This window comes from Strongylocentrotus purpuratus, unplaced genomic scaffold (assembly GCF_000002235.5).
Source record: "Strongylocentrotus purpuratus isolate Spur 01 unplaced genomic scaffold, Spur_5.0 spur5_scaffold_15, whole genome shotgun sequence".
NCBI classification, from domain to species: Eukaryota; Metazoa; Echinodermata; class Echinoidea; order Camarodonta; family Strongylocentrotidae; genus Strongylocentrotus; species Strongylocentrotus purpuratus.
Window position 1 is genome coordinate 81,314 of NW_022145600.1, and position 26,568 is coordinate 107,881.

General features: G+C 36.4%; 1 protein-coding gene across 1 annotated transcript; it reads right to left on the minus strand.

Annotated features, from left to right (window-relative positions):
* Positions 1-1,509: 1,509 nt before the first annotated feature.
* On the minus strand, positions 1,510-23,928 carry LOC584303 (poly [ADP-ribose] polymerase tankyrase-2). Its single transcript, XM_784167.5, has 22 exons — positions 23,659-23,928; positions 22,109-22,333; positions 21,450-21,658; positions 20,724-20,818; positions 19,904-20,041; positions 19,452-19,567; positions 16,178-16,299; positions 15,867-15,958; positions 15,285-15,363; positions 14,602-14,773; positions 13,866-13,948; positions 13,546-13,697; positions 11,669-11,834; positions 10,993-11,212; positions 10,362-10,471; positions 8,628-8,750; positions 7,572-8,120; positions 7,106-7,321; positions 6,615-6,795; positions 5,837-6,023; positions 5,124-5,280; positions 1,510-4,602 (listed from the first exon to the last, which is right to left on the minus strand). Exons 1-22 carry the CDS (start codon positions 23,876-23,878, stop codon positions 4,543-4,545), a joined length of 3,672 nt encoding a protein of 1,223 aa, XP_789260.4. The 5' UTR covers positions 23,879-23,928; the 3' UTR covers positions 1,510-4,542.
* Positions 23,929-26,568: the final 2,640 nt, after the last annotated feature.

Sequence of the window (26,568 nt, forward strand, 5' to 3'; positions counted from 1 at the left end):
CCCTGCTTCCATGTCTTTAATTTTTATGTTTTTTTTTTATAGTAAGTCTAACTGTCCGCGTGAGCCTGCGCTACTATGATTTTAGATTTAATTAAGTTTATTATCATAGTCCAGGAGGGCGTTTCACAAAGCCTTTTTTCAATGCCAGGTGACATAAATCAGTGACAAATCTGCTGATAACCAATCAGAAGCAAGGATTTCAGTAGCTAATAACAAAACCTGTCATTTGTCACTGATGAAAAGTTTTGTGAAATACCTACCTGATTTATTGAAATATCAATTTTTCATCAATTTTTTTAAAAATTGGTTTCATAACCTATTCTCAATAAATTATCGCCGTTTTGTGAAATCTCTTTATGACTTATCAAAACTATTTGATAAAACTTTTGACCATACTTAACGCTTAAAGACTTTGGTGGTAAGCACTGTATAAGTACCGTTTTTATCGTTATTATTATTATTATACTTTTTGTATTAGGTAATTCTTTATGGATTGTTGGAAAATTTATAACATGTTGTTGGCATACTTAATAACCGTGTGTGACTTTTGTTCAGAAAATCTGTCTGTATGTCCGTCTCTCTCGTCACCCACCCCCCCCCCCCCATGTATATTCCTCTCCCTCTCTCTCTCTCTCTCTCTCCTCCCTCTCCCTCTATTTCTCTCTCTCTCTCTCTCTCTCTCTCTCTCTCTCTCTCTCTTCCCTCTCCCTCTATTCCTCTCTCTCTCTCTCTCCTCCCTCTATTTCGCTTTCTCTCTCCCCCCTCTTCCTCTATTTTTCTCTCTCTCTCCTCTATTTCTCTCTCTCTCTCTCTCCTCCCTCTCCCTCTATTTCTTTCTCTCTCTCTCTCTCTCTCTCTCTCTCTCTCTCCTCCCTCTCCCTCTATTTCTCTCTCTCTCCTCCCTCTCCCTCTATTTCTCTCTCTCTCTCTCTCTCTCTCTCTCTCCTCCCTCTCCCTCTATTTCTTTCTCTCTCTCTCTCTCCTCCCTCTCCCTCTATTTCTTTCTCTCTCTCTCTCCTCCCTCTCCCTCTATTTCTCTCTCTCTCTCTCTCTCCTCCCTCTCCCTCTATTTCTCTCTCTCTCTCTCTCCTCCCTCTCTCCCTCTATTTCTCTCTCTCTCTCCTCCCTCTCCCTCTATTTCTCTCTCTCTCTCTCCTCCCTCTCCCTCTATTTCTCTCTCTCTCTCTCTCTCCTCCCTCTCCCTCTCCCTCTATTTCTCTCTCTCTCTCTCTCCTTCCTCTCCCTCTATTTCTCTCTCTCTCTCTCTCTCCTCCCTCTCCCTCTATTTCTTTCTCTCCCTCTCTCTCTCTCCTCCCTCTCCCTTTATTTCGCTTTCTCTCTCCTCCCTCTCCCTCTATTTTTCTCTCTCTCTCTCTCTCTCTCTATTTATGTACTGTGGAGTTTGGATATATGCCCTTTAAATTTCCCTTTTACTCATAAAATCATATAATTCTCACATTATACAACTGTGTATAGCTGAAAAAATTTGATGAGCATGGGACCACCGTATACATTTTGAATGAGATTTTACTTTTAATAGAATAAGATGGTCAGGCAAACCAACCATAATCATCTTGCTGTAGAGTCAATTCATTTGATTTAATACTGTAAAATCTGACCCCATACATCAAGATGGTAGTCTGATACATATAAATAATTACCTTTAATATGGTAACAATAAGTTTCTTTCATCTTATGGTAGTGAATTCATATAAGATGAACTTGCAGAGAAACCACATTACAATTAATAAATTCATGAATTGTTTCTTTACAATAAAAATCATTAAAATCAGTGTTATTAAAATGTTAGCTCAGCCAAGCAAACATGTTTGATCATTTCTTGGTGCTATACATGTATGTACTCAATTTTGCTTTGCTAACATTCTCTTTAAATACAGATTTTATTTACAACTTGATGAATATAGAATGGCAAGGATTGAGTAAACCATTTCAAGACACTTTGCTGATGAGGTTACAAGTACACATGTACAAATAGGAGTTGTCATTATAATCCACTGCTTTCTTTCAAAGATTCTTGATTTGTATGACTGCTTCAAAGAGGTGAATAGAAATTACATTCAATTACTTTCTGTAAAACCTTAAACTAATACTGTACTACCGATTTTTTTTGTGAAACATGAAGTCACTGAATTTTGGTATGCTATGAATTACCAGATCAAAATGCAAATAACAGTTACAAACGTGTGCAGAGTTTCCATAGACCAGAAAATGGCCTTCATGTCATGCTTTCACACATGTGCAAGCATCCATCCAAAATACATTGATTGAGCAAAGAACCTCTAGAAAGAGACACATTAAAAAGGTCTTGCCAAATCCAAACATTGCATTTCCCCTATAAATTAAGTGCAAAATTGTAAAATACAAGAATTACATAAGAACATTGTATGTCATAATCTTCAAGGACAATTCAGATAATGTTCTTTCACATAGGATATTTTTTTTAATGCAAGAAATCTAGAGGCTTATGCCCCGCCCAATCTACACAATCATCCTGCAATCTGATTTTCAAAGAATGGTTGGTTATATTAGATATGGAAATCAAAACAAACATCATCTACCTGAGTTACGTTATACATATTGATGAGAATACTAACAGCTGGAATTTTCAGTGCAGCCTTTATACTCTTTTCAGTCAGAATAACAGCTGAATCAGCTTCAAATTGTAGAACATTGTACTACTGGTCTGATGTTAGTTGGATTCTGAGCTGATTGAGCTTTTCCAAGGAAGCTTGACATCTCTTAAAACTGATTTTAAGAATTACATGTCTATTCAGATCCTCTATCGTTAAGATGTTACAACTTTGAATGTTCATATCACGTTCTATTACAAATTCTTCCAAAATCAGATCGTAGTCAGATCGTATAGTGTGCGGTGGGCTTTACATGTATTTAACAGTACTCAACATTTACATAAAAAAGAAACACAACATTGAAGGCATGTTGTGCTGGAGGAGAGCAGATAACATGATTGGTGGAAGCTTGAACAAAATCTCATAAACGATGAGAAACTTGTGAGTTTTCTTATAAGTAGGATTTCTATACATGTGGGCTTTCAAATTTAAACAGTTTGCAAATTCACAATGATATATTGATGGAAAACTATCCCAGTTGCTCCTACACACAGACATGAATAAAGAAAATTGCCAAAATCACATGGATGTAGTGATCTCAAATATAAAAAATATCTTATTTTTCTTATCCTTTGTACAATTTCTTACAAATTTCATCCACCCGTTTCTCTGTTTTTTCTGCCCTAGCACAACCCTACTTGTTCCAAAGATTGGATTACGATCTAATGTCTATTTTTTCCAATCAATAAAAAAATTGAAAGTGAAAATGATTGGTTTGTGATGATTAAGTATCTGTAAACTCATTCTCATCATTTAGCCTCAAATTGTAAACATTTCTTAAGTAGTAGATACAGTAGGATCAACATCAAACCAAAATAGCATTTCAAATTATTCTAAATATTCTACCGGTAGTTCCATCGACACCGGAAAGCTAGGAGTACCATGAAAACAGATAATTTCTTTTCTTTGCCTATATATTTTTTATGTAGCAGATTGTATGATAATGAGAGAGTTGTGGTAATGAAGAGGATAAGCTACTTGATTTCACATGATCTTACCATGTACCATGCACATTAAAACATACAATGCAGAAAGTATTCATTCATTGTGATCGTATTGTGTCTTCCCCAAATGCAAGTTTTAATTCTGCAACAAGTATCTTAGTTCTTATAGAATACTGGCACTAAAGCCACAATTACAATATAATCATTGAATGCCATACATAACTTGGTATAAACATATACCCCTATGAAGCTTTTCTTTCCTTCTTTCGTTCCCCAGAACACAAACATCTAAATCCATCTCTGATGTACAGGACTATTGTAGTAGTTAAAGATAATATTCAGTACCGCCAGCAAAACATAAAACTGCAATGAATGTGTTGCATATGATGGCAAACTGTTCTCTGTGTATCAAAGGTCTGTACACTAGACTTTGATGTTCTGTCCATTATTTCCAATAATATAAATGTGACTATCTGAATGTATTCCAATCAATGCTTGTATCCGTCTTCCATATAGCTAACCTGATGCAATCTCACAGAGGTTTATGTCGATTTAGAGTATAAACCTTCTATAATCATATCAATTGCATGTTGGTAATTCTAATCTGGTCAGGCTATCAAGTATTTGTTTATTCTTTGTTTAATAGTCAACTAAAAGAAGAATAGAAAAAACATCTAAGCATCCTAGAACTGCTAGTATCTTGCTATTATCAAATAATATCAAAGAAATCTTAAGAAAACTTGTTGGGCTTACTAAACTATACAAAGGCTTTTAACATGCGTACTATGAACAAGTAGGTACAACTTGTCTTGTACAAACTACACAGTATGCCGGTAGTGAACACTTCAACAGTATAGAGCAAACAATGCAATGCATCATATCAGGTGTATGTAAAATGCTGAACATCTTGGCCGAATCTGTGCTGTCCTCTATCAGTAGTTTGAGAATCATTTCTCAGTGCTGTCTGGTTTGACAATTTGGAATGTGATAAGGTACTCTGGAAATGCCTGTAATGACACAAACACAAAGAATGGTATCAATGTTATGCATGTATTCATAAAAGGAACCCAATCAGCTTCAATATTATCATACAATTTGAGAAAAATACACATCTCATGCACATAGATAAAGATGTGGTCAATATCAAAGACATTTAATGTTGGCTTATAACCTGCTGAGCCCTTGGGCTAAATCTTTTAGATGGAGTCACATAAATATCTTCAAGATATCAAGGTTTTAAGGATTCCTCATGTAATACATGTATATCTTTATTTACCTAGGACTACTATCATTATTATGAAAAGTTATTGTCACAAATGTAGGTACCATAACTTTACACCAAGGTGTTCCTTTGGTGAGAACCCATTTGTTCAAAGGTATTATGTGACTTTTTTTAATATCCGCCATTGGTTAAATAATACTTATTAGATTTTTGATATCCTCCCCCCCCCCCCCCCCCCCCTCACTATATTAGATTGAGAATGAGGGTTATAAGGGAGATCAAAAGGCAAAGATAAGTCTAATATACCTGTTCTCCTCTGTAGATGACATACTCTGCATAGGCTAGACCTCCTACACTAGGTCTACCAATCACAGAATGGTGACCAGGTGGTGCATGAGCCATCTTCATCGCTGAGAATTGAAGAAAAGCCTTCCCTAATGTCACTCTACAAAATACCAATTGCCTGGGGAAGAAAAGAGAAGACATGAAAACATTTAATGCAAATAAACTAAGAATCTACTGTACAGATTGAACTACAACGTATTCACTTTTCATGTCATAACAGTAGAGAGAAGCATGTAGGAAGTCATACATATTGTTTGCAATCACATGTATTCATGAAGGGAATTTTTAGAATATATGGTTAATACACAAATATTTTTATGGAGGGCATGGTTTCCTGGAAGGCGTTTAAATAGTCCAGTAGAGAAAGGATAGTTAGATATGAAGGTTAAGATTAATGCTCCATATAACATTCATTGTAACCCCCACAACTACCAGCATGCAACCTTATAGTCATGTTATCAGATATCATCTTTATACACATGATGGACTGCATACTTCAGATGACAAAGAATCTATTTCATGGAGTGAGTGCTTGGTTGCAATGAAACTAAATTGAACAATAATATTTTGTGTTTTAATAAAAAAATTACACTAAATGATGTTGCTTGCTTCAATTACAGTGAAATAATATGGCATCAAGTCAGATAGGTATGAAACAATATGGATCAACTCACCTGTGGCAGATGTAGCAAGATCTATCTTTGTGAGCAGGGCAGCCTGTTCCACCTCCGATCCCATATACATACTGATTGCTCTTAGAAGAATCTTCAGCAAAGTAGATACCAGCACCAAACATACCACCAATGTAGGCATGACGTTCATCAAATCCTTTATTCACAATAGCATTGATGAAAGGTGATCCTGGAAACATAACCAAATTCATATTAGTTAGGCAAAATTATGCAAATACTGATGAGCTAATAAATGAAAATGTTGTACTACCCATTTCTTACTTTTGCTCATATTTTTAAACACAAGAGGATAACACCCTTCTGACTTTGAACAAGTGGTGCTTCATGTGCTTTATTGCATTATCCTTTGGTAAACACACAAAGAGGGATTGATCAGGCATTATCTGTAACCACCGCCCTGTATTGTGACATTGCTATTTCAATAGTAAATGTTTGTCCTTTGTCTTGACCAATGAGAGCTCTAGAATCTTAAAATGTAGTATTTATTCTTTCATTGTCATGGTAGATTTCTCTTATTGTAACAGTCATAGTCTTACTTTTGAATACCCAAATGTTTGTTTGACAGGATTAGAAAAAAACATCTATATCATCAGAGATTAAATGGGCACCTACAGGGATACTACTTAAGGTAATTGTTTTAAACAGATTTGAAGGTACTGCTTGCAAATCCACAGCGTTGTCCATTTTGTGAGAACAATAGCAGCAAAAATTAATTTTGGACGGACTACATGGCTTAACTATTAAACTTATCCAATCTTACCATGGAAGAGCATCCTCTCATTATCATGGTTATGGTTCTCATCTGCAACTTCTTTTCTGCGATGTTCGTATCTTTCCCATAGCTTTTTATTTCTCACTTTCTCAATCTTGATGATGTTATACCGATTGAAGATGCCACCAGCTTGCCCATTATCACGATGCTCACGAATTGTTGACTGCATCTAGTCAACAAAAACAAACAATGTTCGCAATCATTTTCACAAACACTGAAATAAATGAATCATTTTAATCATATCACATATAATATAATTCCAAACTAAATACTGATAGGAGAGTAATACTTGTATGATTAAACCAAGCTTCATTAATGACAGGAACATTGGAATAATCAATTTCTTGCCTACTTTTTTTAATAATCCATTATTGCATATTCACACAATTTGAAAGGTGTGTACCTTTACGAGAACAATTTTATCTTGCATGCGCAATGCCGATGCAAACCTAGTGATTGTATATATCAAAAAGCCTTACCTCATCAGCCACTGATTGGTATTCCTTGGCCTCAGGAAGCATATCAATAAGATTTGAACCTTGGTTATTATGAATACTGAGATGTAGACTAGGAGTCCCCTGACCACTGATCAATCTCTCCAATCCTTTGATGATCTTATGACGATGTCCAAACGCATTAATACCAATCTCCTTGAGCTCCTCATGTCCCATCTCTACTAACACATCCATCGTGATCTAGTAAGATACAAGATAACATCATGAAAGGTTAATCAACAAACCCCATACAATCTCATTGAACATAAACAGTAAAATGATAACTTTGTTAACACATTTCTTTGTGAGCTGGTTCAATATAGATGATGGAATAAGAAGATTAACCATCACATTTGTTAATTTTTTATTATTTTTGTGGTAAGGGAAATTGCAAAGAAAAGTCAGGATAATCAGATTATCATCAGTACATGAACATTACATGAAAACTTACTTGTTCTTTTTCAAAGATATCTCGAAGGTGATCTAACTGGAGATTGCTGAGGAATGAGCAAACGCTAATGTCCATAGGATTGTTGCCTTCTACTGCTAATCGTTCAAACTGTATTGCACCATCTACCTGTACCGGTTGTCCAATGGGTGTAATACCACCTACAGCACCACTAATTCCTTTGACACCACTGATTGTACCGCTTGCACCTGTCACTTTGCTGCCTGTACCACCGGTCATTGCACTACTACCACCTGTTAGAGCTGGAAGGCCACCAATGGAAGCACTCCCTACAGCCGGTGCTGATGTAGGCCTAAAGTTTGATGTCGGTGGGGCACTCACACCCATACCAGCTGTTCTGATTCCAGGGTTCATTGTTTGTGGAGTAGGTGTGGTGGGGGTGGTGGTAGGACCAGGCAGACCTGATGGTGATTTAATTGCAGTAGGAGGAAGGGCATCTAGGAGTAACGATCTAACATCATCAGCTGTGGAAAGGTCTAAAGGTGTCTGGCCTTCTTGATTCTTCATTGTAGGATCAGCTCCATGGGCAAGCTAAAATAAACAGAGATATAAAGTGAAGATTATATTAGCATGATAAATCTTATAATTAGCCAATTGGGAAGAAAAACTGAAGAATCAATCAACCAAGATTTGGTAGGTTTTATTAATAGATAACCCTGTAATGCAATTGAAAGCCAGTCCATCCTTTCTTTGTACAAGGCCAGTATCACTTTCCTGTAACATGCTGCATGACCAGAGTAGCCCGACTTGATCAAAACAACGTAAGAGAAGTTGGGCCATTTTTTATAGTCATCGTTTGGTTAAATCCCATCGTTTTACTGGACAAAGTAAAATATTCTTTCTATTTTACTGTAAGGAGCCCCTGGCCTGTCTCTCTTTGGATCCAGAATATTTCTCTCTTTTTTTTTACTCAGCCCACGACTGATTCCTAATCCCACAAAAGGCTTGTAGTAAACAAAATTTTAACCTAATATCATACTGATATCAAACAATATAAACCCACTTGAATCTCAAATGTAAGGAATGAAAGACACTTACCAGGAGTGCACAAAGCTGAGTTCTGCCTTTTTGGGCAGCTTCATGAAGCGGAGTAAAGTTCCACCGATCAACAGCATTTACACAGGTTTTATGCTTGATCAACAAGGCTGCTATATCCAGATGCTGTGAACAAAATGAAAGAACCATATTTTACTTCAATAAAATTATTTTTCTTTGTGAGTTGGTTAATTAAGTTATAAAAGAGCATACGTAATTGGGAAACCTTCATCAAACAACTCATTAACCCTATTTAGCCCGGGAGGGGGGGGGGCTTTAGAAGCCCCCCTCGACATTTTTCGCGATAATTTTTTAACGCACGAGAATCTTGCACTGAAATTTTGTGACTTTTTTTCTTTCGAGTCTTGCGCATCTTTTGAAAGAAATTTTTCGAAAATCGGACCTACCATTACAAAGTCACGTGTCCTTTTATCTTTGTATGTCAGCCCAAAAATCGCTCATTTTTGTGATTTGCATACAAAACATATGGAAATCTCATTTTTTCAATTAAAGAGATAAAACATTGGTTATTTGGTCTTGTTTATAGTTAAGGTGTTTATTTTGGGGTCAAAATAGTTGAATTATAGTTGGAAATGAAATAAAACAACAAAAACAATAAAATACATAAGTTAAAAAAACAGGGAAATACATAAGAAATTATCAAAACAATAGATAACATAAAGAATAACCCTTGTTTTTCAATTTTTTGTGTTGTATTATTATTTCAAATGGTCTAACAAATATATGTAGTGAGAAAGAATGCTTAAATATGAATAATGTCTGATTTATAGGCAAAAATGTGAATTTGATGACCTCATTTGCATAAATTACCATAAATATGCAAATGCGTGAATTTTTCAAAAAATTGAAATTACCATAGTATTCTATACTTGACTTGACATGTATGCAAATTTTCGCGGCGATCGGTCGTTTCACGGCCGAGATCATAGGGGGGGGGGGGGGCCTTAGAAGCCCCCCCCCCCCCCCCCCCCCCCCCCCGGGCTATGCAGTTTCAAAATAGCCCGGGCTAAATAGGGTTAAGACACAGTGGTCCACGCTTGTGGAATAATCTCTCATAGGAAATAAAGAGTTCAACAAATATAACTTCATTTAAAGCAAAGTTGAAAAGGGTATATATTGATGATTATTCACACACACACACAAAAAAAATCTTCATTAAATGTACAATTACTATGAACCCCCCCCCCCCCCCCCCACCCCCACCCTCCCTGTATGATTGCTGGTGTTTGTTGGTGTAGTGTGTTACTGATTAATCTGCATAATCTTGTATTTTGTTATTGCAATTGTTTATACCATGTATTTTTTCCCCTTTACTGGGAATTACTCCATACTCCATTACTCCTATAGTTTTTATAAACTTTTTTGTAGTTTCCGTTTTTTCTCTTACTGTGTATATTTGCTATTTTTTGTATATATTATAATATTGTTTTTATGCTTGAGAAAAATTAATAAACTGAACTGAACTGAACTGAAGCCAAAAGCTACGAATGGTATTGCTAAATCCTATGGAACTAACAAGATGTAAGAAATCATTGTCAGCAGACAAATGGATTCTTAACATTTGAATCTAATGCAAACATAACATGTGACCACCTGTCAGAAAATCATAGAGTAAGAATGTTAAGGCAAAATGAAAACGTCAGTCGCAATATAATTTCTATAAGAAAGTACATAACTAATTATCTTATAAGTGAGGCATTATAAAAGCATACTTACCCCATATGAGGAGGCATTGTGAAGAGGAATAAGGCCACCCTTATCTCTGGCATTCACATCAGCACCATGCTCCAACAAATATTCAGCTACCTCCACATTGTTATAGCCAGCTATTTAAAGAAAATGACAAAGGTTTGAGAACTGCTACACATCTATATGTTGTTATGTGATGACATAACAAGGGTTACAGATATCTTTGTAAAACATTCTTTTATAATCATGTGAACTCAGATTGAAAGAAATGAAAGTAACACTATAAACCTAACAAAGGCCTCTGATATCTTTAATACAGAATAATTCTCAAACAAAGAGCCCAAGTCTTTGGTTCTAGTTACAGATTTATTTGTGAAACAAATACTTTGAGTCACCATTTCAACAAGTTACATGGCTTTCTATGGACGAAAATGGAAACTCCTTCTAGCATATGTCAATGAGAGGTAGTGAACAATTGAGAATGCAAACAAAAGATAGATATAGATTGAGATGGAGGAAGAATATTGACTTTTTGGAGACAATGGCCAAAATCCTTGAAAGCAAATCAACTTCAGACCAAGTTTAAAACCTGATGAAATGGTTTGAGAGAGAGAGAGAGAGAGAGAGAGAGAGAGAACTTCTCCGAAGATGAACTTACCAGCCAGGTGTAGAGGTGTAGAATTCCTTCCCTGTGAATCTCTACAATTAATATTATCTGTTGACACCAGCTTCTGAACTCTTGCTAAACATCCTTTCTTAGCAGCATCTAAGAGAGCAGCATCACCCTTGAGTAGATCTTGTATATCTTGATCACTATCTTTCACTAGGTTCAGTGGGGTATGACCGTCACGATTCTTCTTGTTCACATCGCCTCCATGCTGTAAAACAAGTATAAATCTGTCTTCATTGTTTTGCATCACTTATATCTAATGCCAGGGTAGTAAACATTTATCCATATTTTCAAGTCTTTATGCTAACACTATAAAACATGAAAATGGCTAATGAATTTAGTGAATTCTTCTGCTATCAGGAAACCCAACATCATTTACTTTTCTCTCTCCATCTCAAGATTTTATTCTGTTTCACTTTACAAGAAGTGGTATTAGGCATAAAAACTGGAAAAGTCTAATAATCAAGCTATCTACAAGGAATGTAATACAAAGAGCATGGGAGATATCAGAGATTTTAAAATGTAAAATTTTCTTTAAATGTAATTATAAATGTATCTTCTTTATCATTTATGAGAACTTATGAGATAGATGGCTTAGATTTAGCATGTTTATAACATATTCGATATATATATATTATAAAATAAAATAAAAGAAAAGTTTTACCTGAAGGAGAAGTTTGCAGATGTCATACTTTCCCTTAGCAGCAGCTTCATGAAGAGGAGTAAACTTCCAAAGATCAGCAGCATTGACCAGAGCTCCTCTCTTAAGTAGTAGCTCAGTTACCTCATAATGGCCAAATGAACAAGCATTATGCAGAGGAACCAATCCCCTGTACAAACCAAGAAATCATCATACAGCCTTGAATTAAAATGAACTTTATTTCATTCATCATAAAAACATCATAACAAACATATAAAATACAAAACATAGCGTACATATTAAAGAGAAACATTTACAATACAAATACAACAACAAAAATATAAATGAATGTGGAGACAGCTAGAAAAGCCAAAGGCTTTATTGGTGCTGCCACCTTTGTTATGTTTGTAGCATGATAGCAGAGTATGTAAAGATGGCATAATGTAGGGACACTGATTTTCCGTGATCACGGAAAACGGACGGAATTCACGGAATTGACCATTTGAAACGGAAAATGTAATTTTGAACGGAAAATCGCGGAAAACCCCTTTTACCTCAAAACTTTTCATTTTTCAAGAAGAAAATCGTAAAACTTACACTATTTTTGTGACTCGTTATGCAGTGAAAAAATATCAGGCCTCAAATCATGGTTAATAATTTCGAATATTTAGCGATATTCGTCAGATTCTTAGGAGACCGGGCGCTGCCATTAAATTTCGCTGGACCAATAGAGATTGTGACACAAAACACGGTACAAATAGCAGAGAAACGATCCTATTATGTCAGCTAGGGGCCTAGTATAACGTAGACGTAATACTTGGCACACACACGCCAGCAGCGGGTGCTACGTGCGGCGAGATTGTACACACGCTGTTGTACAGTTCGAAAAGGGGGCTGGCATGTGCGCCTAAAATCGATCGATCGCGGACATGACAGCCAAGACTGAAATGTTTTTGTCGACGTCGGTACTACTCAGCCTTTCCGCCAGGAATATGTCATGTTCTGACACATTCCGCTGACTTTAGTCTGATTGTCTAAGTTCGAATTTTAAGTTGGTAAATCTAAACATTTGATAATTTTTTCGTAGGTCTAACCTAGACCCTAGGCGCCGTAGGGGTCTATATTTTTACTAGTATTTTGCATCAAGTTTATACAGTCCCGTCCGTATGTTTTTGAGTGGTTATCAGTGGCTTGTCAAAGGTGGCGGCTTTAATAGAACATTTGTACCCTACAAGTTCATGTTTTAATGAAAATCTTATGTAAACGGAATTTTAGTTTTTTCATGTGTACAAAGTCTTTGGCAAAACGGAATTTCCGTTTTTCAGCCCATCTGAAACGGAATTCCAGATTTTCTGAAACAGAAAAGGCTTTTTTTTTTAAACGGAAAATCAGTGTCCCTAGGCATATCATTCATCATTTATTACATAGATAGATAGAGATGAAGACTGGTATGATGATATACACAGCAATGTCACTCTGCCTGTAAGTAACTTCAATGCTATAATGTATACTGGGTTCCAGTATTTCAATTAGTGGTTGAGTTTGGACAAGACAGGCCTGCCCAATTTCACAAAACTTGTCATCAGTGACAAATGACAGTTTTTGTTAAAAGCTAGTGAAATCCTTGCTTCTGATTGGTTATCAGAAGATTTGTCACTGATCTTTGTCTTTTGTCATTGAAAAAAGGCTTGTTGAAACGGGTCCCTGGTTTAATAGTAGAATAATATATCTTCTGTGTACAGGTACTGTGAGCATATCACCTGCACTCTAAATAGGACTTTTCAAATTTACCCGAACCTTGTGGCAATCATCTACAAAACTCTTCAAAAACAGCTCAACTTTGAATTCAAATTAACTTTCTCATCATCATTTCACTCTTACAGATACCATAATCTACATACCCTTTGTCTTTGGCATGAACATAAGCACCATTACTAAGCAGATACTCAACGACTGCTACTCTGTTATATCCTGCTGCAAAATGAAGTGGAGTGGAGTGCCTGCCTTCTTTATCACAGCAGTTAACTAGATGTTTACTGCCTTCCACCATAGCCTACATCAAAACAAAATGAAATGAAATAATGGCCTTATGTGTGTACATACATACATACATATGTTATGTGTTATACAATGATATATCATTATTATTACTACTTTTATCATTATTATCATTATCATTGTTATTATTATTATTTTACTAACTCATTGTGACGAATCCTACCTTCATTTTATCTAGATCACCAGCTTTAGAGGCTTCTAAGAATTGCATAGTTTCATCAGTCATAGACATCCTCTGATCCTCCGCTGAAAAACAAACAAACAAACACAATTCAAAGTCCAATAGTCCATCCAATATTTTAGAAACTTACAAATCTGCATTGTAAAAGCTAACAAGAATTGTTGTTTATATAGTAGTAGGAAACATTACCAGTTAGCCAAGAAGAAATCAGAAACATAATTTCTTATCAAAAATTATTTAATTCCTTTTTTTACCTCTTCTCTCTCTCCCCCCCCCCCTATTATTTTGCTATCTAAGTACTACAAGACCTTTTGTCTCATTAGAATATTACTTGTCTATTATTTAGCAAATGCCAGGGCAGTGTTTCATGAATCTGTCATAAGTAAAAGTTTGCCAACAACCCATTGAAACATGTGTATTAAATCTAAAACATGTTTTAAAGATGCGCGGTGAACTTGTACTTATGACGGTTCTGTGAAACAAGGCCTACATGGTAAGTTATAAAGGTGTATGATAAAGGAATTGACATTACTTGGCAATCACAATGTGTGTGTACATTTGTCTGGTGCAAGAGAACCAATCATGTAAGAAAAAAAATGATAGTGATAATGCATTATTGCAATAAAATAAATAATGTAAAAAAGGAATAGACTAACCAATATTTCAACACAATTTTTCATTATCAAAAACAGATTTTCAGGCATCATTTTTAACTTACCTTGCAGAATTTTTTGGATGTTTTCTGAAGCCAGCTGACTTGGTGTGAGTCCTTGCCTACACATTGCACCAGTATCAGCTCCATATGATAGGAGTAGTTTACAGGCTTCTATCAGATTATCACGAGCAGCATGATGAAGAGGTGTCTGACCAAGGTTATCGGTTGAATTCACCTGAAACAACAAGACCAAGATGATCATTGCTCAAACATACTCTAACCTTAGATACATATGGCCGTACATTATAAGTAAGAAGTTCTCCAATAGTCCTTAAAACACTGATGAATAGAAAACATAAGTTCAATCCTTCCACTGATGTTTCTTTGGGTCTTCTTTTTGAGGCCTTCACCTGAACTTAATTCAAATTGAATATAAGTGATGAACAACATTTTTATTCAATAAAGTAACTTCAGGAAACAAAAGGAAAACATTCAATTTCACTTCCCTTGTTAATTTATTTTACCAAGGAAGTGAGATAAGTACTGAGAATGCACAGATGACCTAACAATTCGTAAGTCATTAAGTTCTTAAGATTTTACTGGCAGAAAATTTGATCAACTATCATAAATTGTTAACTGTCTTGTACTCTATCGAGCTACGATTTTTCATTAGAAACCAGAGTGAACATTCTTAGATTCTTACACAGCTTAGCTGTCAACAACAAGCTAGTCTATGAAGAACTTACCTTAGCATCATGCTTTAATAAGATCTCCATCACATCTAGGTGTGATTTAGAAGTAGCCATGTGAAGAGGTGCTAAACCACTGAGGACAGACAGGAAATCAAAGACAAGAAATTAATGCTACATTCATATATGTTACTGGTCTAAATAAAAACTTATTTGCATTATGGAAACGAAACCTTGATCTCTCTATTACCCTATAATCATCATCATGGTTCACCTACTAAACAACGCACATCTTTCTAATTTCCCATCCTAATTTCTACAATTTCCAGTAAAATAACTACATATGGAAAAACAAATTGTACACAAATTATTCACTTTTGTGACCCACACACATTTGACCTTTCAACTCACATCTGACTGGTACATTCTTCACTGCATACAAAAAGAATAATCACCCAAATTGACCCAACATTGCTTAACAGTTTTAGTAAAAGTGCAAAAATGATAAACAAAAGAGAAACTACCTTAACTCTATGCATCTCACACAAACAAATAGTACAGTCAATATTTACTGACTAGAATTTACACTTTCTTGAATTAGAGTGCAAACAGAGTAGCATTAAATGTTCATAAACTCACTCATTATTCTTATCCAGAAGATTTGCTCCTTTCCTGATGAGAAGATCAACGACTTGTCTTCGTTTAGGAAACGCTGATCCAGATGCACAATGCTGTCAAGGAAAAGAATGCCAGAATAACAAAAATTTCATTTTAAAGAATTCAAGGACCATATAGGGTAGCATATAAGAAACGTGAAGAGTACTTAATTATGAATAAGTGGGATAAAGAAATATTCAAAGATTGTCCATTATACCATGGCAACTGTAATACCTACATACAAACTGTCAAAAAACTGTCCAAGTCATATAAAGCACAAGTGATAAACTTACCAGAGGTCGATCCATGGTATGTGGATGCATGAAGTTAACCACATCAGCAGTTAATTGTTTCTTAACCTTGGCAAGATCAGCCTGTCTACATGCTTCAAGCACTTGATGTCCACGAAACTCATCTGAATGAACAAGTTAAAATAGTTTCAATTATTATACACAAAATAAAAATGAACTAATTTAACATAACATAATAATATAATAATAATAATATTCATTTGTAAAGCGCAATAACTATGTGGATATATTCTATTGCGCTGCAAGAGCTCGTAAATGCTGTGCTATACACACTATATGAACAAGTGAGTTTTCAATTTTGATTTAAAATTATCTAGTGATGGGGCTTTCCTTATTTCTAGTGGTAATTTATTCCATAATCTAGGGGCAGCACAGAGAAATGACCGGTCCCCAAGGGTTACTTTGGTTTTATATGGGGGTATTTGCAACATAAATGTGTCTTGTGTACTACGAAGGTTACGACCATGGGTTTGAGACTTGATGTGCAACAATTCAGTAACGTAACTAGGAGTTTGACCATTTAGAGCTTTGTAGACTATCATTAATATTTTAAATGTAATTCTCTGGCGAATTGGCAACCAATGTAGTTCCTTTAGAAGTGGGGTTATTCGAGAGAATTTTGGGAGGCTGCAAATTAGTCGTGCACATGTATTTTGGACCCGCTGCAACTTGGAAATTTGTGAGTCTGGCAATCCATACAATAAACTATTACAGTAATCTAGTTTACCAGTAACACATGCATGCATGATAGTTTTCATGCTGTCCTGATCAAAGTATTTTCGAATGCGTCTCAAATTATAAATCATGAAATAGGCTGATTTGCATATTTTAGTGATATGTGAATCCATATTCAGGTGGGTATCAAAAGACACACCCAAGTTTCTAACAGTATCAGATGGGGTTATGGTTGAGTCACCAACTAATACACTACGCGACCTAAATTTAGAAACCTGGCGTGGAGTACCAATGACCAAAAGTTCTGTTTTGTTATCATTTAACATCAACTTGTTTTGCAACATCCAAATCTTAATATAAACAACACATGATTCTAATTCAGAAATACAATGATCTTCAGCCGGTGTGTTAGGACAGAAAGATAGGTATAGTTGGGTGTCGTCTGCGTAGCAGTGACAACTAATACTAGGAAACTCTGTATGGATATTTGTAAGGAGTCTGCTTGTATACAAGGTAAACAACAGAGGGCCTAATCGCGACCCTTGAGGAACGCCAAAAGGCACATTGAATACATCAGAGACAACGTTATCAATTACAATTTTCTGTTTTCTATCTGACAAGTAAGATTCAATCCATTCGATAACCTTGCCATCAACCCTAAAGTGGCTTCTTAGAGTTTTTAGTAAAAATGAGTGATCTATTGTGTCGAAACTCGAAAGCACTGCTCATATCAAGGAGAAGCAGCAGACTTATTTTCTGGTTGTCCATTGACATAAGAAGATCACTTTTTATCCTAAGAAGTGCTGTTTCAGTACTGTGAAATTTTCGGTATGCTGATTGATTGAGCGGCAACAGTGAATGATGTTCAATGTGCTCAAGAATCTGTTGGGTAGCAGCACCTTCTACCAACTTAGAAATATACTGAAGATTACTAATGGGCCTTAAATTACTCAATTCTGTTTCGAGGCCTGGCTTTTTCAATAGTGGTTTCACTAGAGCGACCTTCCACAATGCAGGGAATTGCCCTGCTGATAGAGATAAGTTCAACATAGAAGTAATAACAGGTATCAATTCATCGAGACATTGCAGCAATATTTTTGTGGGCATTGGGTCCAATGGACAGGACTTCTTACTGAGCTTCATTATCAATTTTCCGACGTCTTGTTCGGACAGTGATTTAAAACTTGTCAGCGTCACTATCTGCGAATCGACTGGAACGTCATCATTGATCAGTTTGTCTATGTGTACATTGCCAAGTTTTAAATCTATATCGTTATGAATTTTCTGAACTTTATCCAAGAAAAACTTGCCCAAGTTGTTGACAAATGATTTTGAATCAACGTTACAAGGTACAATGGGTTGTTTATTTGACATGTTTAGCAAACCCTTTACAATATTGAACAACGCTTTTGTGTTTTCTTTATGTTCAGACACTAAATCTTTATGGTGACTCTTCCGTGCCTCATACAATGAAAAGGAGTAAGAGTTACGAATTGACTTAAATGCTTTCCAGTCTTTGTCTGTTTTTGATTTCATCCAAATTTTTTCAGCTTTCCTCTTTTTTCTCTTTTCTTCTAATATATATCAGTCAACCATGGCGCCTTAGGTCGCAAAACAAAAGTTTTTGTTGCCTTTGGCGCATGCTTGTCTAAGAGGTCATTGAGAGTTGTGTCATATAACATCGCTAATTCAGTGACATCACTGGGTGTTCCATCACAAAGACGACTTTCAGTTAAGTCTTTTCTAAGTAACTCAGTATTGATTGCAGATAGTCTGCGAAATGAAACCTCTTTAACAGGAAGGCGAGGTTTACTTGAATTAAGGTAACACATTACAGGGATGTGATCAGAGATTAAAGATGAATGTGCCTGAGGTTTTCCAATGAAAATGTTATCATCAGATTGCCGTCTTATTAACAGATCAAGAGTGTGGCCGTGTATGTGGGTACAAAAATCAACTAGCTGTGTACAACACAGAGACTCAAGAAGATTTAGGAAAGACTGTGAGTCTCCACTAGAACTATCGACATGTATGTTGAAATCTCCAACTATTAATAAAGGAACATTGGAAAATAAATGACTTTGAATATAATCATTGAATTCTGATAGAAAACATGATACAGATACAGGATGTAATGCAGAGTAAGGCGGTAACATGAACTACAATCATTACAAAATAGGCATTAGAAATCTAAAATTTTCTAGCAAGAATCTCTCTTCTCCTTACCTTTCGTTTTCATTGTATCCTCAAATCAACTAAGTACATGTACATGTACATGAACTATAACATTTGATGATAGAGGGTTTGCTAAAAGGATAATAATTAATAGTCCCTGCACAGAAACGTTCACTATTCTATGAAATACAAATGCTGTACGAGACTGAACAAGGCATTAAGCCGTGATATGATTATCTAACCACCTTTAGTGTCTGTTAAATAATAAACTGTCATCCAATAATTTTGCCCAAAATGTGTCCATTCACAAAATCTTGTCTACAAATACTATTGATTTATTTATTACCAATATAATATAAGATATAAGTTGAAATATGATATGATAGTGATGATGAATATAACTTACATTGTAGGGTATCCTTGAGTTCTCTAGTAGGAGCCGCATCTACAGCACTCTTTGAATGACAGTTCATTAAGAATGGATCTGCTCCCTTACTCATCAAGAAGGAACAAACCTCAACCCTGTAATAACCAATCAGCGGAGAAACGGTCAAATCAGTAGGCTGACACCATACAATGTCGTCTGAATCATGTACTGAAGGTTTAATTCAATTTAGAATTCATTGATCATACAATGATGGCTGTGGTTAGGTGGACATCCTTTCTATGAATGAAATGGATTATCTAAGTATAAGTGGTCAGACATTATGAGATTAACACTCGCTTGGTCTATCATATGAATAAACACATGTAGGAGGGGGGAGTAAATTAAGAAAGATCCGCTTTGGAAACCTCTGACTTTCACTAGAACTGTTCTTTACTTTCAATACATGTATGGTGATTAAAAAGGAAACTCACCTTGATTTTGATGCTGCTTCATGGAGCGGACTGAACTGCCACAAGTCTACTGCATTCACACTGGCACCATGTTTGATCAGCAGCTGGGTCACTTCAAAATGTCCATAAGAACAGGCATTGTGTAATGGAACCAAACCACTGCAACAGAACAGAATGGAAATAACAATGCATGATGATGATGTTGATGATTCCAGCATTTATATGGTGAAACTTCCACATGCAAAAGCTCCTCCATTGTATTCAGTATATACAAATTTGTTGAAAAAGACAAGTTTTGAGGCATGATTTAAAGTGAATGGATTATTGATATCAGCAAGGAAGAGAGAGATACGACACGGAAATAACTTTCAAGCTAATGCTTACAAACATGATATATAAACAGAAACTGTAAAAGTTGTAATGACAAGGTGATTTTCTTGCTTGTTTTAATGGACATGGGCAGACCTAGAGTATGTGTGGCACACTAACTGAATAACCAAATAATTCAGTCAGTGTGACGCCCTACTTTGAAAAGAAGTAACATCTTTTTCCTTCATTAATCAGAGAAACGAGAAACAAGAAAAGAGCCGTTGTTGGCCGATGGCTGATACTTAAAAGAAAATATCCACATTCCTTCATTTTCACATCCATGCATATTCATGTGATTTATGGTCTAAAAGTTTACTTTGGGACTGTTTGTTTTGAGCTGTTTTAAATGTTTCTTACAAACAAACCAGTGTGACAATGTTTGAAAATAATAGTTCTCTAGCATAGGTCAAAATATGCATTCAAAATTACTTGCCAAGGTGAATCTAAAATATAGTTATTAAGATGTACTTACCCTTTGTCTTTGGCATGTACATCAGCACCCTGTTGAAGTAACATCTGAACAATGGAGATTCTATTATACCCAGCTGCTAGATGTAAAGGTGTAGACTACAAACAAAACAAAATACATTATTTCAAGTTTAGTTCACCACAATTAAAACACAACAGAATCATCATATCAATATGTTGGAATGGAATGTGAAATTGCTGAAATACAAACCTTCATGGTCATAATATCACTTGTTACATACAAACTCTGCTATAATCGTGAGTGATAACATTTGGTTTTCCAGATATTTTTCATACGTAATAATCAAATTTTCACCTCAAAGTTCATAAAGTTTCACTCTTTGAAGCGTCTTTACCAAGATATACATGTGCAAATACATATCTGTATTAATTAAAACCAAAACTGAGATAGTAGTAAAATGCATATTATAAGACATGATAATAAGAAAACTATCAAATTACTATTCAAGCATTTCATATGATCATTGAAATAGTAGGTTTATCAATGTCTTTAAATGTATCACACAATGTCCATCATGCACATTTAAGCCTTTAACAAGGGAATGTTATCAAAAAGATTAGAGTAATTTTAAAGACATTTCATATCATTTCCATCATTACATATCCTTGCTTCGTGAACAGCTGTGAATGTGTATTACTCAAGATTTTCAAGTGCATTTTCAATCCTGAAATAGAAGCATGGATATATAGAGCAAATGATAGTCCTTACCCTCCTCCCATCACAAGCATGACTATTGACATTCAACGGTGTTAGAAGTGACATCAGTTTGTCTTCATTTCCACTTCGTGCTCCTTCCAAAAGCTCATCTTTCTTGTAGTCTCCAGTTAACACAGCTCTCGCGGGTGGATCAGCTAAATCTAAAGGTGTCTTTCCATCTGTGTTGCGTATATTAGGATCAGCACCATGTTGTAGCAAGACTGATGAAAGCAATCACAAACAAACACAAATTTAACAAAAGTTAGCAGGGTTTGTCCATTTCATTTGAGCAAATGGTTTTTTGAGTGAATTTCAATTGCTCTTAAATACACTAATATCAATAGATTCTAAGATTTGCAAAGTAACATTGGTGATTTCTTCACAAGTTCATTTTCGTTTTTACAAGGTTTGGTGCGAGAGGAAGAAGAGACTTAAAAAAAAAAAATAAGGGGCCCTTTCCCAGGGCTCCAATTTCAGGACAGCCTCTTGGCCTATAAGGTTGAGGAAAGATATTGATAGTCAAAATAATGCAATTATTGAAGTCATGGTTATGATCATACATTTCTACCGTCAAATCTTGCAATCATGTGATGTACTTTCTTGCTGTATTATGAAACATCTTTGCTTTGAATCTGTTTATTATCATTTGTTTTAGGAATGAGAATACTAACCAATGCACACATCAATTTTTCCTTTAATGGCAGCTTCATGGAGAGGTGTATAATTCCAGTTATCCCTGGCATTAGCATCTCCACCGCTTCTTAGGAGGATTACTACAACCTCTGCATGTCCAAAAGAGCATGCATTGTGAAGAGGTATTAACCCTCCATCATCTCTGGAATGAACGTTAGCACCATTCTGTAATAGGTGCTCCACAACATCCTTACGTCCAAATCCTACACAAAGAAGAAATCAGTATTACAATCATACTGGCAAGAAAGTGTAGGGCTTACTGTGACTTAATAATAAACAAGAAATTAACCATTAAAATGGAATTTTAATCAATCATAGAAATTCAAATTGATAAGGATATTCTTTTATTTAGAATTTAGAAATATTGCTGAATACAAGATTAAAGTCATTTGCAAACTTTGGTCACATGCAAAATATAAACTATAAAATCTATCCTAATAACAAAAAAATGAAAGAACAAATGCATGAAGGCCTATTCTCTAGACAACAAATACATTTCAATGAAGCCTGCTTCCCTTACTGTAACAATATAATGGGCCAATTCAAATGACATACCGGTACATGTATGCTAGTTACCATCAACCAGAGAGCTTACACAGATATTTTTTTTTACATGAGAGGTCACATCTTACACAAGACTAGACTACTGGGTAAAGACTATAATAAGGCCACAGCATAAATTTTCACAACTGAATGATACGCCCAGTTAAACTAAAACAATAACAAATAGGAAAAATGTACATGTTGGCCGAGGTACATCTGTAAGTTGTGCACCGTGCATTTACACGCATGATAAACAATTAGTTTTTGTTCTCTTAATTATCATTCCAAATCCAGATTTGCATTCATTTTAGATGTGCTGCCTGAAGTTCATGAAGTAAGAACACATTCAAATTTGACATGGATCACGTCACAGCCACATGCATTGATAATGATCAGTAGGGACGCTGGTCAGAGAAAATAAGGATCGTCCGCATCAACGAGGATATCTCCGTAAACGCGGACAAATCGCGTCCTAAAAAATAAGAATCGTCCGCATTTTTGCAATACAATGATGCTGATGCTGATGAAGTAACCCCAGTTCACTATCTACTTTCAGGAGTTGTCCGTCTTCCCGAGGATTTATCAATCATAACGTGAAATAGTTTTATTACTTGTTTGTGACACTTTGTTTTATGAGATATAAACTTAAAAGGCCCAAATTCACAAAGGAGGTTGGTCAATTGGACAATTTTCGTGCGTCATATCATATGACGCGTTTTGACACGTTTTTAAAAACGTTTGTAAAAATGCGAAGCACGAAAACCAGGGTTTGTCGACAAACCTCCTTTGTGAATTCGGGCCAAAGAGTATTTAAAACCAATATAGCATAGGGCCTATACCAAAACTATAGCCGTGATTAGCTGCTGAAAACAAAGTGCGTTATAGTCCTAGTCCTAGTCCTCTCCCTCTCCCACCCCCCCCCCCCCCCCCCGCATTATTGAATGCATCTTCATTTCTTGTGTGGGTAAAAAAAAACGTTAGTTACCTGCTGCAAAATGAAGGGGAGAACTTTTTCTCCCTGCCGTATCTCTTGCATTTATGTTACTTGACGACACAAACTTTTTTACTCTTGTCAGGTCTCCGTTTCTACACGCCTCAAACAGCTCACGATTCGGTTCACTAAGGGCGTGTTGGTTGCTATTACCAGGCAAAAATGACGACAAAGGTATTCGTCGTGTCGCCATTTTGTCAATAACTGGCCGCATATATTATGTGCGCAATCTGCATGCGCTTTATGCACGCATTAAGTTGTGTACATTTTGTACATACAAGAAAAAGAAGTAAGACAGTGTTTCCTGATTTATTATAGTTGTCAATTTGAAGAGGAGATCGGTAACTCTACCATTGGCCTCACGTATGCGCCGCATCCATGTGTAAAGGGGTAGGCAAAAGCCTAGGCAGGGGATGGGGAACTGAGGCAGTGGCGTAGCTAGGGGAACGGGGGCAGCGCGGATCCACGGGGGGGGGGGGGGGGGGGGGGCGACGAGCCCGCCGCCCCCCCCCCTGTCACAAAAAAGTTTTAAAAACAAATTTAAAAAAAATTCTCACGAATTGGACCAACAATTTTTAAAAAAAGTGCTCCCCCCCCCCCTGCTGTTTCACCGGCTGGTTGAATCGCCGCTAAATCGATAAAACATGTAGGATGATTCCTGGCAACGAGGTGATCGAATACATAATTTTGCATTTATCTAGTATATATTGATGACTAAATAACATTTATGCCACAATAAAAGTGCAATTGTTTTCGCTCGCTCGGAATATTTGTGATCCAGATAGTACATTTTGGGGTAAGATGCTCTCACGGCCCGATCATGGCCCTCACGCGAAAATGTGCCCGTATGTTTACGTATGCGAGGGATAGGAAACGAATTCTCGTTGATGAGTTTTGGATTGAGGTGACGCGTAATATTATTGTATAACTCCTAAAGGGGTGCAGTGACTATAAGTGAAAAACGCTGATTTAGTAGAATAAACACTGGTCCCCCCCCCCTCCATAACTGAGCCTACGCTACACCATTGAACTGAGGAATGCTAAGATCGAGGGTCAATGGTGAGAACAACAATGGGTTTTAGGAAGCTCCTGCCCCCCCCCCCCTCTCGCCATCTCTCCCACCGTTATACCCTCTTTCCCCGCCTTTGCTGCGCCCCCATTGTTGCTAATGTCTGTCTTTCTGTTCTCTAATAACCTCTCTCTCTCTCTCTCGTCCTTCCATTCAACATTTTCTTCACTCCCATCTTTTTTCTGCATCTTGAATACTCCTTATGACATTATTGTAGGCCTACTATAGGAAGACTGGACACTCGTATTTCCTCGGTTTCCTTTTTGTAAAGGTTCGTAATTTCGAAAATATGGCAAAAACTAATGTATGCAGTTCACACTGTGATTATTTAAGAATACAACTATTTATCAAACAGAATGTAAATAAGATAAGTTTTATCGAGGCACTTCACAAAGTTGTATGCATTATAAACTTGGTTACATTACGAAACTGATTTGTCACCGGAGTAATCAAAATGTCCGTTCAAAGTGCCGAACATTTGGAGCGTTACTCCGAAAGTTCATAATATTCCACAAAGATTGCACAAAATATATTCCAAAGGTTCCTAATGCCGAAAATGAGATACTTGCAATTTAAGATTCATAATTCTGAAAGAAAAATAATGAAAATGAGGTTAAAGGGCAATCCAACCCTAGTGATAAGTTCATTTGAATGAAAGCAGAAAAATATAAGAAACAGAATGGCGAAAGTTTGAAATAAGTCGATCGGACCAATACAAAAGTTATGACTTGTAAAAAATATGATATCACTAGAGCTATTTGAATATCTCATATTGGTTATTTTGTCTGTGGATTGCCACGTATTAAAAAATATCACTAATTTCTGTGTTTTTTCAACTGAGGTGCATTCACTCTTGGGGCACTACTCAAATTATATTATGGAGAGTAGAGGTCTTTTAAAATAAAGAGACCATCCCGAGTCATACATTTTTTATATTTTAGTAATTTTCTGTGTTAAAACAAATGGGAAAGTTGTCAGCCACTATACATCACAGACACATTACCGATTCAACCAATATAATATGAAGAGCCCAACAATTCAGTGACTGCAACCAGGGGCGTCTCCAAAAGTGAGGGGGGTGTGGGGTGCGACACCCCCCACACCTGTCAGGATATTGTCGCTGAAATTGCGCTGCCGTCGGGAAAAAGGGAGAAAAGGGGGAAAGAGGGAAAGGGAAAGAAAAGAAAAAAAAGAAAGGAAAGGAAAGAAAGAAAGGAAAGAAGAGAGCAGAAAGAAAGAGAAAAAAGAAAAGAGGGAGGAGAGGAAAGAAAGGGAAAGACAAAAAAAGAAAAGGAGAAAAGGAAAAAAGAGGAGAAAAGGGAGAAAAGGAGAGGGGTAGGAGCCCGAAACAGGAGGGATGAGAGTAAAAAAGATAGGGGTGCTGCTGGGTGGAGTCGTCTCGTCGAGGGAGCAAAAGGGAAAGGCACAAATATGTTGCTGTTTTGGGTCAACTGTAAAGGTATTCTTGCTAGAACCCCGTGAACTATATCAATGCAGAAGTTTGAAGTCGATGAGATGTAATGTAGGTAGGCCGACAAGTTTTTTTTTCTACGAACTGTGACCTTTTATCCGCTGTGACGACTTCAAGAGAGACTTATTATCAGGCATGGTATTTTTTATGTGTGTATTTTTGATGAAACCCCCCCCCCTTTGGTATTTTTTTCTTCTTACCCCCCCCCCCCCCCACCCCCGCTTATTCACCGGCTGGCTGAGTCGTTGCGATTTTTTGGGGGGACCAAAAAAAAAAAAAAGTGTCCTCTTACCCCCCCCCCCCCCCCCCCCCCCCCCGCTTATTCACCGGCTGGCTGAGTCGTTGCGATTTTTGGGACCAAAAA